General features: G+C 45.7%; 2 protein-coding genes across 17 annotated transcripts in view; one reads left to right on the plus strand and one right to left on the minus strand.

Moving 5' to 3' along the window:
• Positions 1 to 4,029, plus strand: part of ARSG (arylsulfatase G) — a 145,641-nt gene extending 141,612 nt beyond the window's left edge. For all 12 annotated transcript variants that reach the window (XM_078374498.1, XM_017972759.4, XM_017972757.4 and 9 more), the window contains one exon: positions 2,951 to 4,029. In XM_078374498.1, the coding sequence (XP_078230624.1) occupies positions 2,951 to 3,225 (275 nt within the window). In that variant the 3' untranslated portion in view covers positions 3,226 to 4,029. The remainder of the gene's footprint in view (positions 1 to 2,950) is intronic.
• Positions 4,030 to 14,337, minus strand: part of WIPI1 (WD repeat domain, phosphoinositide interacting 1) — a 37,656-nt gene continuing 27,348 nt past the window's right edge. For 2 of the 5 annotated variants that reach the window (XM_054256416.2, XM_002748660.7), the window contains 5 exons: positions 13,939 to 14,103; positions 12,774 to 12,881; positions 10,793 to 10,905; positions 9,812 to 9,912; positions 4,030 to 4,561 (listed from right to left, as the gene is read on the minus strand). In XM_054256416.2, coding sequence (XP_054112391.1) covers positions 4,514 to 4,561; positions 9,812 to 9,912; positions 10,793 to 10,905; positions 12,774 to 12,881; positions 13,939 to 14,103 — 535 coding nt within the window. In that variant the 3' untranslated portion in view covers positions 4,030 to 4,513. The remainder of the gene's footprint in view (positions 4,562 to 9,811; positions 9,913 to 10,792; positions 10,906 to 12,773; positions 12,882 to 13,938; positions 14,104 to 14,337) is intronic. The other 3 variants (XM_008997643.5, XM_035301631.3, XM_078374505.1) reach the window with 3 other exon arrangements.

Raw genomic sequence — 14,337 nt, forward strand, 5'->3', positions numbered from 1 at the left:
AGTTTCCAAACCTTTAGATTTCTCTTCTTCCTCAGGAACACTGATTATTCTTAAGTTTGGTTGTTTAGCATAATCCCAGCCTCCTTGGAGGCTTTGTTCATATTTTCTTACTCTTTGTTGGATTGGGTTAATTCGAACACCTGTCTTCAAGCTCTGAATTTCTTTCTTCTGCTTGTTTCGTTCTATTGCTGAGACTTTCCACAGCATGATGCACTTTTATAAGTATGTCCAATGTTTCCTGAAGTTTTAAGTGTTTTTTCTTTAAGCTGTCAATTTCCTTGAATATTTCTCCCTTCACTTCTTGTATTGTTTTTTGGATTTTCTTGCATTGGGCTTCACCTTTCTCTGGTGCCTCCCCAATTAGCTTAATAACTAACCTCCTGAATTCTTTTTCAAGTAAATCAGGGTTTTTTTTTTTTTTTTCTTGGTTTGGATCACTGCTGGTGAGCTGGTGTGATTTTTGGGGGAGTGTTAAAGAGCCTTGTTTTATCATATTACCAGAGTTGGTTTTCTGGTTCCTTCTCACTTGGGTAGGTTATTATTAAGTCTCAGTCTTTTAGTGAGCCTGTGTCTTTGGACTGTGAACTTCACAAGTGCTTCTTAGTCTGCCCCTTCCTTCCCCTTAGGTGGAACAGCTAGAGTGGCTAGAGCTGGGTATTTCCCTTCCCTTTGGTCAGTTAGGCTGTGAGAAAAACCTATGCAATGTAAGCTCTGGTAAAAGAGTTTCTCCTGAGGGCAAGCCTTATTAAGAAGAATAGAACGTTTTGGTATATTTAAAAATTACTTTTATCCTACCCTTCTTGAAAGGATGAAGGGATTTTTCTCCAATATTTACTGTAAGAACTTGGTTGAGCTCCTGGAGGTAAGATTTCACAAAAGTGTGTGTGTTTATGCTGGGGCGGGGCTTGATAACTGGGTCCTACTGGGTTTTTTTTCTCTCTCACACTTGTCCACCCTGAGCTTCCAGCACTTTGTCAATTACAGTGCAGGTTTTCCTTACTCCTGGCACTGGTTCCCCAGAGGTTTCTGCTTGTGGGTTTCTGCTCTGGAAAGTTGTGATTCTATCTGCCTGTCTCTCTAACTTCGGAGCCAGTAGTTTGCCCTGTGACCTCACCTCTCTGAAAGACCTAATAATTGTTGATTTTTTAGTTTGTTCAGCTTTTTACTTGTTGTTAGAATGGAGTGATGACTGTCAACCTCCTTACATGCTAGACTAGAAACTGGGAGTCTCCTGTTTATTTGTCATTAAAAATTGTAAACTGAACATTGTTGGTGAAGCATTATAGTGATTCCGATTTCTGTTATCTGAGATGTTGATTTTTGTTTTCACTGGCAGTTCATTAGGAGTCAATCCCCTTCAACTTATAAAGCCTTAGTTTTACACTTTGTTAGACGAGTCTTCCAGATTTTCCCCTTGATCTGAGGCAGATCCCTCAGTCATAGGACGCAGTCTGTACTCCTACCATGAACTGTTGTTAAAGCTCATGTCACTGCCCTTTCCTGGCAATGAAGAATAATCAAATTCTACTTCAAACTCTAGGCAAAGATAACAACTATTAATCTCTACTGGTCAACTGGACTCTCAGTCACAGGAGGGAAACCAGTAATAGAGGGTTGTCTAAAGGCTTTGAGATCTACTCATTCTCCTAAATATTTCAAATTTTATTTCTGGCCACATTGGACCAGAAGGCTGAATCCTTAGGTTGTACGGCTTTGCCCCTATAGATTTCCTTGTACTGAGTTGCATGTTGGCACCTGCTCTCATCGTATAGTAAAGGATGTGATAAGAAGTCATCAGTAGAACCATCCTAATCTCAGTTTTATTTTTCACAAGAATGCAATTGAGCATTCCATCCTACAGGGCTCCCTGGAAGAATTTCTCTCCCATCTTAGTGCCAGAAAAAGCTCTGCTTCTCCTGAGCAATTAAGTTTCTGTTTCATTAATGTTTGGCTACTGATACGCTCAGAAGCAAGGTCAGTGTTTAGGAACGCTTGTATTTCTGAGGGGTATCTTTTGCCTTTATTCCCTTTGTTTATTTAATTATGTTATATTTATTTCCATCAGATACCTTAACTTACTTTTTGTATAGCAAAGGCAAAAGAGAAAAATAAAAAAGTCCTTGGAATCATAAAGAGCCAAGGAAGCTGCTATCATTCCAAACATTTTTGTACTTCCTCTTTTGGATGGCTTTCATAGCCAGATTTGAATACATGTAAGACTGTCATCTTCAACCCAAAGTGAAATTACTTACCTGCCTTTCCACTTGATTCACCAATTGGTATTCAACAAATCGATTTTCAAAAAAATCACATTTACTCCTAAAGGGCAGGAGTTAAAAATACTTTAAAAAATTACATCCTGATTTTGTGTCAATATTGATACTTGAATGAGTATTCTACTGGCTCTGAAGGCAAGCCCAAGGAGAAGTTCCAAATTATTTCACTTTGGGCGCAGTGGCTCCTGCTGACAACCCCAGCGTTTTGGGAGGCTGGGACAGGAGGATTTCTTGAGGCCAGGAGTTCGAGACCAGCTTGAGCAACATAGACCCTGTCTCCAAAAAAAAAAAGCTGGTCATGGTGGTGCATTCCTGTAGCCTCAGCTACTTGGGAGGCTGAGGTGGGAGGATTGCTTGAGCTTAAAAAGGTTGAGGCTGCAGTGAGCTAGGATCATGCTACTACACTCCAGCCTGGGCAACAGAGCCAGATCCTGGCTCAAAAAACAAAAACAGAAACAGAAATGAAAATAAAACAAAACATTTTTGACCACATGATCATCATTGGAAGGAGCAAATAGATTCTCAAGGTAATTTCTTTGACAGAGAGAGCCATCACTGGAACATTTGGTTATCTGGTACGTTTGAATTAATGTATAATCACCTGCAGCTCTCGTCTTTACAACATTGGGTAACTGTCAGGGTTAGTGAGGTGTTTGTTGTCATTCCCTCTCTAGGTGGAGCCAGAGCATGTGATGGGAGCACCGGGCCTGAGATGCAGCATAAGTTTCCTCTTATTTTCAACCTGGAAGACGATATCGCCGAAGCAATGCCTCTAGAAAGAGGTGGTACAGAGTACCGGGCTGTGCTGCCCAAGGTCAGAAAGGTTCTTGCAGACATCCTTCAAGACATTGCCAATGACAGCATCTCCAGAGCAGACTACACTCTAGACCCTTCAGTAACGCCCTGCTGTAATCCCTACCATATTGCCTGCCGCTGCCAAGCCACATAACAGACCAATTGTTATTCCATAAGGAGGAATATCTGGAAATTCGACAGGCAAGTTTGCTTCCAATTTTTACCCTCTTTACAAACACACACTTTAGTTTAGTCTTGGAATTTAGTTTTGCATGCACCACCTTACGTATCCCTTCAGTATTGTGTCTCTCCTCCACGCCAGCCTGAGGGAGCAGCTGAACTGCACTGGCTCTGGGCAGGGAGTGTGCCCTAATGGGAAGCATATGGGCTTTGGAGTCAGACCCAGGTGCCAGCTCCGGCTGTAGAACTTGGGCAATTATTTAACCTAACTTACTTACAAGTTCATTTTGAGAGTTAAATAAAGGCATATGTGAAAATGCCTGGTGTGTTACCTGACATAGAGCAGATATTCAATACATTTCAGTTTCCTTGTTTCTCTGGTCGTTTTGGCATGAATCCATTCTAATTAGTATCTGGGACAGAGCATCTCTATATTTTTTTCCTTCCGCAAACCAGTGTACTCATTGGTTTCCATCTTTAATATGCAAACAAATCAGCTGGGATCTTATAAGAATCCAGATTCTGTCTCAGTAGGTCTCAAGTGGAGCCTGAGATCTTACATTTCTAGCAAACAATGCCTTGAAGAGCATAGATTTAGACCAGACAAAGTTAGGCCTTTTTCCAGATCTCAGAGCAGACGAGTCCATGGATAAGACTGTGGCCCGATCCGTCTCTTCTCCTTCTAAGGGTGAAAATATTGCATTTAAAAGATGTTAAAGAGTTCTTCCTGATCCCTAAAACCATGAGGAAATAAAATAAAATGTAAAAACCTCAAAAATGCATTGCCATGATTTTATTATTAGTGTCCAAAATGGGACTCCCAAGTAATAAATGATTTCAGTCACAGCAAAATAAAGACTTTGCTTGGCTAAAATAGTCTCTCTAAGTATGTAATATACACAAAATACAATTCAAAGATATGTTCCTATAAGTACATTCTTTACATGGCATATATTTAAAAAGGAGGCCCCTTTTAATATAAAATTCCGGTTATATACCAATATGGTTAATCAGCATTTACACTGTGGTTGGAACATATTAAGATAGCATAATGTATATACGATATCTCCCATGCCCACTGGCAACCAGGGTTGTGGGAAGCTTGGTGAGGAGTTAACCACGTCCTGTGGTTTAAGCAGTGTAGCACCCGGGATTCCTGCCCCCCTTTCTGCTCACACAATTGCACTCCATTCTTCCACCTTCCTTCTTTTCTCCAAAACCACCTGATAGGGGATGTCCTGATTTCTGAGGTGTGCTTCTCATCATGACTGCTTCGTTTTGCCCTTCTGATTTCCACGGCACAAGATTATCTACCAAAATCAAAACAGAATGGCCTTACCTTCTCAGAAAGAGGCTGGTAGGCAGGTGCATTATCAACAGGTCTGTGCCCATGTCAAGTGAGCAGGGGGAGGCTGGGCACTGCCAAGTTTTTCTGTCTGACCTCGCTCATGGCCACAGAACACTCATGCAGCTTCTTTAGGTTTAGACAAGTATGACACATTTCTAGAAAATACTGACTGTACAAAAATGTCTGTGTGAGTGTGTGTATTTATATGTATAAATTTTTTAAAGGCTTATCTTACTTGTAAACATGGACTGCTCAATCACTATTAAAAAGTCAGTTTAGGTTGGTCATGGTGTCTCATGCCTGTAATCCCAGCACTTTGGGAGGCCAAGACAGGTGGAACACGAGGTCAAGAGATAGAGACCATCCTGGCCAACATGGTGAAACCACATCTACTACTAAAAATACAAAAATTAGCTAGGCATGGCAGTGCAAGCCTGTAGTCCCAGATACTTAGGAGGCTGAGGCAGGAGAATCGCTTGAACCTGGGAGGTGGAGGTTGCAGTGAGCTGAGATCATGTCACTGTACTCCAGCCTGGAGATAGTGAGTCTCCACCTCAAAAAAAAAAGTTCAGCCTCATGCCTGTAATCACAGCACTTTAGGAGGCTGAGGTGGGCAGATCACCTGAGGTAAGGAGTTTGAGACCAGCCTGGCCAACATAGTGAAACCATGTCTCTACTAAAAATACAAAAATTAGCTGGGCATGGTGGCATGCCTGAAATCCCAGCTACTTGGGAAGCTAAGACAGGAGAATCACTTGAACCTGGGAGGTGGAGGTTGCAGTGAGCGGAGATTGTGCCAACACACTCCAGCCTGAAGGACAGTGAGATTCTGTCTCAAAAAAAACCCCAAAAACTCAGTTTATACCCTTGGGCCTTATTTTCTTACTCTTGCTCACAAGACTGGGACTAGTCTCACAAAATACACAGACTTGTACAGGTTGGCTTGTTCCTGAAACAAAAGCTTCTCATCCTTCTGAATCTAACAGCTTTCTAAGGTACCAGAAATGATCAGGTCTCTTTTCTTTCATTGCTCTCGGAGCAAAAGAAAGTCCCAAGAAGGCAAGCATGAGCCTATGCAGGGAAATGTCAGTATATGTTCTAAAAAGATCACTAGTGATGACAACAACTCTCCTGCCTAAGCCTCCTGAGTACCTGGGATTACAGGTGCATACCATCATGCCTTGCTAATTTTTTGTATCTTTAGTAGAGATGGAGTTTCACCATGTTGGCCAGGCTGATCTCAAACTCCTGACCTCGTGATCCGCCTGCCTTGGCCTCCCACAGTGCTGGGATTACAGGCGTGAGCCACCGTGCCTGGCCTGGCCTGCATTCTTAAGGCAGCAGCATGACAATCTAGAGTAAAGACAAAGAGGAAGTTCTCCAGTATCCCTCATTGGACATTTCTGTCAATTCAGGCATGACTGAGATGGTCCATGTTGACAGAACACCCTAGGAGCACACATGCCTCTGGTCCTTACATGGTGAGAAGGAGAAGCTTGCCTGCTATCACCATCTACCTGCAGGCTGGAGGGCAAGCTGACAGGTTGGTGGCTGCCATGACACCCAGCCCTGCACACAGTGGCTGCCTGACACTCACGAGGATATAACACGCATTCTAGGGACCTTGTTTGGTGACCACTCACGGGCAGGAAGTATTTCTTGTGTATAAATAAGAATTCCTGATGCAATTTCAACCAGCTTTCACTCATTTGGTCCATCGGAGGGATAAGAAACAACTCTCATGCCCAGCTTCCTGGCACCAAATGGGCACACATGCCTCAGGGCAAACTTTCACACTAGTTCTTTAATTAAGTGCCTCCCCTTTTCCTTTTTACCCCAAACAGACAATCTACACAAGGTACCTATTATTTGATACACGTTTTCTTTGGCAAGGGACTACCTCCTAACTGCCAATATCCAAAGTATCCCAATTCTGTAAATATAAGAGGTTGCAGGGTTTGCTGTGATTAAGAATTAAGAACAATTAAGAATCTAATAATCTTTTATAGTAGTCACAGACTTTTACCAAAGTTTGTGAAATGGAACCTAGTGAGTGTCTGGATGCTCCAAACCCTGACAGAGTAGAATAGTCACATTTGTCCCCACAGTGTCTGACCTAGAGTGCCCTGGTTCCTGGAAGACTCAACTTCAAGTAAATAACCACTGCCTTTTGAGGGTACAGGAAAACTCCCTTTAAGGCCAGCTGGGGCTATGAGAACCCAAAGGCAAAACAACTGGTTTATAGTTAGGAAGCATGCCAACAGATGTTTTGAAGTTTATAATTAGTGTATGTATGTATGTATGTATGTGTGTGTATATATATATATATATACATACGTGTGTGTGTGTGTGTATTTTTTTTTGAGATGGAGTCTCACTCTGTTGCCCAGGCTGGAGTGCAGTGGCACAATCTTGGCTCACTGCAATCTCTGCCTCCCAGGTTCAAGCGATTCTCCTATCTCAGCCTCCTGAGTAGCTGGTACTACAGACACGTACCACCAAGCCTGACTAATTATTTGTATTTTTAGTAGAGATGGGGTTTCACCATGTCAGCCAGAATGGTCTCGATCTCCTGATCTCATGATCCTGCCTTGGCCTTCCAAAGTACTGGGATTACAGGCATGAGCCACTGCACCCAGCCTATAATAATAATAATTATTATTATTTTTGAGATGGAGTTTCGCTCTTGTTACCCAGGCTGGAGTGCAATGGCGCGATCCCGGCTCACCGCAATCTCCGCCTCCTGGGCTCAGGCAATTCTCCTGCCTCAGCCTCCTGAGTAGCTGGGATTACAGGCACGCGCCACCATGCCCAGCTAATTTTTTGTATTTTTAGTAGAGACGGGGTTTCACCATGTTGACAAGGATGGTCTCCATCTCTTGACCTCGTGATCCACCCGCCTCGGCTTCCCAAAGTGCTGGGATTACAGGCGTGAGCCACCGCGCCCGGCCTATAATTAGTATTTTTAGGAACAACTGCTCTCTGCCACTGCAGTAGAAACTTCACTTGCCGGCCATGTCTCTGACAACCTGCCTATTGAAAGCCAGAAATGTAAAAGCTCAAGCTATGATCCACAGAGCCATTGTGGGAAATCGCAAACACCTCTCGGCCCTGCACGGAGGGCCCCCACCGCAGCTTTGTTTCCTAAGCCAAATTTGCTCACTAGATGGTTCCACAGATCTGTGGGAGAAAGAAGCAAGACCTGCACTCCATCCTTTTACAATTGGAATCTCAACTGACACATAACAATGAGCAGGAGAAATTTCCATAATTAAGCCTCCTGGGCATTGCTTCAGTGCCCAAATGGCAGCTCCTCTCTGGCTCTAGGAGTTGATATTTCAAGTCTTGGCCCAAACACTACTTCCGGCTGGGCGTGGTGGCTCACGCCTGTAATCCCAACAGGCCGAGATTACAGGAGGCCTGCTGAGATTAGAGGAGACCGAGGCAGGTGGATCACTTGAGGTCAGGAGTTCGAGACCAGCATGACCAACATGGTGAAAAATCTGTCTCTACTAAAAATACAAAATATTAGTTGGGTGTGGTGGTGCACACCTATAGTCCCAGTTACTCTGGAGGCTGAGGCAGGGCAATCGCTTGAACACAGGAGATGGAGGTTGCAGTGAGCTGAGATCACACCACTGCACTCCAGCCTGGGTGACAGAGCAAGACTCCATCTCAAAAACAAAACAAATCACTACTTCTATATCGAAATGATTTCAGGTTGACTGTCGGGGATGCTTTCTGATGGAAGCTCCCAAGGACGGTCTGTGTGTTATTCCAGATGGGAGCTTGGAGAATCAGAAGTTAAGGAAGCCCTGGAAGCCACCCAGGAGAGAATCTTTTTAGTTGCAGGTGCTGGAAGAAGCCACACCCAGCACCCAGCCAGTCCCAAGGGCCCTAGCTGTGGGAACAGCCTGAGCATGTTGCTGGGAAACCTAGCTAAAGGTGCTTGGGTAAGCTCTCACCCTGTACGTCACACCCTCCACAGAGCACACAATTGTTTTTCTTTTCTTTTTGAGATAGGGTCTCACTCTTTCACCCAGGCTGCAGTGCAGTGGCACAATTATAGCTCACTGTAGCCTCGACCTCCCAGGCTCAGGTGATCCTACCATCTCAGCCTCCTGAGTAGCTGGGACTACACACACGCCACCATGCTGGCTGATTTGCTTTTTTTTTTTTTTTTTTTTTTTTGGTGGAGATGGAGTTTTGTCATGTTGTCCAGGCTGGTATCTAACTCCTGCCTGGGCTCAAGCAATCCTCCAGCCTTGGCCTCCCAAAGTGCTGGGATTATAGGCATGAGCCACTGCGCTCAGCCAGTTGTCTTTCTTTCTTTCTTTTCTTTTTTCTTTTTTTTTTTTTTTTGAGACGCAGAGTTTCGCTCTTGTTGTCCAAGGTGGAGTGCAGTGGCATGATCTTAGCTCGCTGCAAATTCCCCCTCCTAGATTCAATCAATTCTTCTACCTCAGACTCCCAAGTAGCTGGTACTACAGGACTACAGGCACGTGCCACCACACCTGGCTAATTTTTGTATTTTTAGTAGAGACGGGGATTTCCATATTGGCCAGGCTGGTCTCGAACTCCTGACCTCATGATCTGCCCGCCTCAGCCTCTCAAAGTACTAGGATTACAGGTGTGAACCAGGGTGCCCGGCACCCCCGCCAGTTGTTTCTTAATGAGTGTCTGCAGCTGCTGGAGAGGTGCAGGTCTGCCCAGCCAGAGCTGCAGGTGAGGGTCAAGCTCGCCCACAGAGCGCAGCAACTCAGCTCAGAGTCCTGAACACACAGCACAGCCCTCTGAAACCATCCCCTCCAGCACAAGGAAGGCAGCATTCTGCAAAAGCATCCATAGAAGCCTCAGGAAAATAAGTGTTACATAAGGCACATGTTCCTGCCTACCAGGCAGCAAAGTCAGTGCTACAGAAGCAAAGGAAGTGATCCCAGGCCTCTGGCTGGAGAGGAGGCCACCAAGACTCCCTGGATTAGTATTCAGTGACTCTAATGCTGTCAGGGTTTAGCTCGGCACCTAAAGGCTGGTCTGCAGGATTTGAAGCACACAGTATAACAAACATCTTACGGTTTTCTGAATACTAGAGCAGAGGATTAGTTGTTATAGACTAGAAAACAGGGAAAGGGACTCCGCCTCTCGTATGAGGCTAGCGTTTCCTTCTAATCACACAGACTGAACCACCCGGTTATGGGTTCCTAATGCTCACAGGAGGGAATTCATTCTCATCATCAAGACACACTGGTCCCGTTGCAAACTCATGTTCAGGAATAACTTCTCCTCGCAGGGCCCCACCATCCTCGGAATAACCTGGAAACCAAGAAAGACACATGAAACAAGCCTGGGGATCTGCTTTTATGCCATGACCTGGCGGGGCAGGGGACTCATAAAAGGGGCAGAGGAAGCAGGGAGGCTGTCTGTCTTTCCCCTGGAGGGACTGTGCCTAAACAAGTCACAGTCCTCACACCTGCCATCTTTAAGCCTGACCTGCCTTTCCTCTTCAGATGCCTGAAATATCCCACCTCTTTGAATTTCGTTTTTTGGCGGGGAGGATCTCATTATGTTGCCCAGGCTGGTCTCAAACCCCTAAGCTTAAGGAATGCTCCTGTCTCAGCTTCCTGAGTGCCTGGGACTACAGGCTCTTTGGAATTTTTTGTTTAGTTTTTATTTTTATTTTTTGAGACAGAGTCTCACTCTGTCATCCAGGCTGGAGTGTAGTGGTGTGATCTCAGCTCACTGCAGTCTCCGCCTCCCTGGTTCAAGCTATTCTCCTGCCTTCGCCTGCTGAGTACTGGGATTACAGGTGTGTACCAACATGCCTAGCTATTTTTTTTTTTTTTTTTTAGTAAACATGGGGTTTCACCATGTTGGCCAGCCTGGTCTCAAACTCCTGACTTCAAGTGATCAGCCCACCTCAGTCTCCCAAAGTGCTGGGATTACAGGCATGAGCCACTGTGCCTAGTCTCATTGGAATTTTTGAAGAGGCAAAGGGTTAACACCACTTGTTAGGAAAAAGACGATCTTGTGCGATGCCTTGCCAGGGTGAGGGTCCCAAGTTTGAAGCTATTACCATGGCCTCACCTGTGAGGAAATGAAAAATTCAAGGAGAGCGCTCCACCCCCAGGTCACAGTGAAGGGAGAAGGAGAGCAGGGTCACTGTTGGAGATGCTCTGGCCCCGTCTCCACCCACCTGGCACCGTAGAGGCTGAAGATGCACTTGGTCTGGCTACAGTTGCTGCGTAAGACTGAGGTAAGGAAGGTCTGAGGTCATTTTTATTCTCTTCTGTTCCTGAGCCAAGCAAGCTACTTGTGACAAGAGGGGGTGAAAGAAAAAAGAAATCATCATATATCTAGGACACTTTCCAAAGGAAAAGCACGAGGAAGCTTGGGCTCAGCTCTGTGGGTGGGTTGATTGGTTATTTATTTATTTATTTATTTGAGATGGAGTTTCGCTCTTGTTGCTCAGGCTGGAGTGCGATGGCACAATCTTGGCTCACCGCAACCTCCACCTCTCGGGTTCAAGTGATTCTCCTGCCTCAGCCTCCCGAGTAGCTGGGATTACAGGTATGCACCACCATGCCTGGCTAATTTTATATTTTTAGTAGAGACAAGTTTTCTCCATGTTGGTCAGGCTGGTCTCGAACTCCTGACCTCAGGTGATCTGCCTGCCTCAGCCTCCCAAAGTGCTGGGATTACAGGCATGAGCCACCATGTCTGGTTATTTATTTATTTTTGATACAGGGTCTTGCACTGTCACCTAGGCTGGAGTGTAGTAGCAAGATCCACCTCCCAGGTTCAAGTGATTCTCCTGCCTCAGCCTCCCGAGAAGCTGGGACTACAGATGCCCACCACTGCACCTGGCTAATTTTTTGTATTTTTAGTAGAGATGGGGTTTCACCATGTTGGCCAGGCTGGTCTTGAATTCCCGACCTCAGGTGATCTGCCCACCAACTTTGTGTGTTTAAATTGTGGACCTACCCACATGCTGCTGGGCCAGATGACCTAAAGTGACCTGAAACCACCAGGGGCAGTCACACACCTTCAAAATGGCTCCTTCCTCTTACAATGACTATACAAAGATTGGTCCTCTGCTCTTCCCAGTGCACTCAGGTAAGGACATGGAAGCAAGGAGAGTGACCACAGGTGAGGGGCAGTGGCAGCTTGTGCTCTGGTCACAGCAAGAGAGCTCAGTCTGTGCTTGTTCGCAGAAGGCATGAGCACTTTTCATTTGTTTTTTCTTTTCTTTTTTGAGATAGGGTGTCACTCTGTTGCCCGGGCTGCAGTGTGATGGTGTGATCCCAGCTCACTGCAGCCTTGACCTTCCCAGGCTCAGGTGATCCTCCCACCTCTGCCTCCCAAGTAGCTGGGACTGCAAGGTATGTGCCACCACGCCCGGCTAATTTATACATACATATTTTTTGTAAGGATGGGGTTTCACCATGTTGCTCAAGCTGGTCTCCAACTCCTGAGCTCAAGCCATTCTCCCTCCTTGGCTTCCCAAAGTATTGGGATTACAGGTATGAGTCAAGGTGCCTGGTAGAGCACTTTTCAATTCAATGCAGGGAACATTTTTTTTTTTTTTTTTTTTTTGAGAAAGGGTCTCACTCTGTTGCCCAGGCTGGAGTGGTGGTGTGATCATGGCTCACTACAGCTTCAGCCTCTCCAGGCTCAGGTGATCCTCCTACCTTAGCCTCCTGAGTAGCTAGGACTACATATGCGTGCCACCACACCTGGCTAATTTTTGTATTTGTTTTTGGTAGAGATGGCGTTTCACCATGTTGCCCATGCTGGTTTTGAACTCCTGGACTCAAGCCATCTGCCTGCCTCAGCTTCCCAAAGTGCTGGGATTACAGGTGTGAGCCACCACGCCTGGTGGCAGTGAATATTTCTGAACACCCACTATGAGCGCGGGGCTACGTTAGGAGGACAGGCCGAGGGGGAGACCATCTCGTGTATTATTAATCGTGGCACTTTTCCAGGTGATTACCACAGGCCGAGGGCGCCTGACACAGAGGCCAGGGCAGAGCAGGTGCCCGCTAGAGGTTTGCCACTGAGACTGCCAGTGAGGAACAAATCAAAGCAAGGGCACTGAAGCTTGTTGTTCTTGGCAAAGAGACAACTCTACACAACCAACTCTCAAAAGGCTGTCTTTTGAAAAGCAGTATCTTCACCTGTGGGTTTTGATTAAGACACACTCTCCTCCGTCCTGAGGATCCAAATTGTAGATATAAAGGTGTCCGTCAGATGATGCAACTAGCAGCCTTGGCAACTTCTGGATCCTAGGGGCCAAGGAAAACATAAACTGTGATGACCACGAACGTGGGTGGCAGATTCACTTCAATGACAAAGTCCCCCTCATCCTAGCTGTCACTAGATTCTGCCTTTGACAAACCCTTAGCCCACAGATTGGGTCTGGGCTTCTGGCTATTCCTTTGCATTCTGGCCTTGGGATCTACTTTTGGGATTATTTCTTGTCTTTGAATGTCATAGTGTGGATGAGGCAAACGAGTGTAGATGCTGCAACCCTGTGAACAGCAGTAGCTAGCAAACACATTAGCTCCCGACATGGGGCGCAGTCCCCCTGACATGTGTCTCAGCCCTCAACAGAGACAGGAGGGGAAATGGATGATTGGCTCAGTGTCATTGCTGGTTCGTTTTGTGAAATTTTAAAAATGTTCAACTTTTGAGTAAACTCCTTCAAACTTCTTAAAACATCTGTCAGCCCCATAGTTGTCTGAACCTAGAAAACAAACCTGGAGGCTTTTTACATAATTCCATAAAGATAAGAATTGTTTTTAGGACAGTGTCATTATAACCGGAAGGTTAAAATTCCCATGCCAACTTCTAGCTGCCCCCTGAGAATCCATATTGAAGTCAGATAGGAAAAGAAGGGGTTTGATTCTATTCACCCTTCCATTGGGGCAAGTGGTTTTTTCCTTTTTTGAGACAGAGTCTCACTCTGTCACCCAGGCTGGAGTGCAGTGGCACGATCTCGGCTCACTGCAATCTCCACCTTCTAGGTTCAAGCAATTGTCCTGCCTCAGCCTCCCGAGTAGCTAGGTCTGCACACCATCACACCTGGCTAATTTTTGTATTTTAGTAGAGATGGGATTTCACCATGTTGGCCAGGCTGGTCTCAGACTTCTGACCTCAGGTGATCCACCTGCCTCGGCCTTCCAAAGCTCTGGGATTACAGGCGTGAGCCACCATGCCCAGCCTGGGGCAAGTTTTTTTTGTTTTTATTTTTTTTCTCTTCATATTTGGGGATTTTTGTGCTTTGGAAAAATAAACTGATGAAAGCGTGGTCTTGTTTAGAGTGGGTGACATTGTACGTACGTTGAGAGTGTGCAGATGTTCCTCTGCCCAGAGAAATTCAAACGTGCGGTGGCAAAAGCCCTGTCCTGATGCATCATATCTGACACCTGGGTGGGGAGGTAGTTGGTAGCAGCCATGAACATCTTTCCCATGTAGCCACTCCAGGTCGAAGGCTCTTCTGGTCTACTAGGGGAGTAATGCACAGGCAATGTTGGGACTGGGCTGTCGGCCCCGCTCACACCCAGTAAACTCCACACCCAAGCGCCATCAGCCTCACTCTCACCGCTGCAGGGAGAGAGTGTGCCTTAGCATAATGTTCTGCCCACTGAGAACAATCCAGGACCTATTATTCTGGCAATAACTAAAGAGCATCAGGGGCCTGTTTGTTCTTCAGAAGAGCCACTGTCAAGCTGTTAAAAG

The sequence above is a fragment of the Callithrix jacchus genome, chromosome 5 (genome assembly GCF_049354715.1).
Source record: "Callithrix jacchus isolate 240 chromosome 5, calJac240_pri, whole genome shotgun sequence".
Taxonomy (NCBI): domain Eukaryota; kingdom Metazoa; phylum Chordata; class Mammalia; order Primates; family Cebidae; genus Callithrix; species Callithrix jacchus.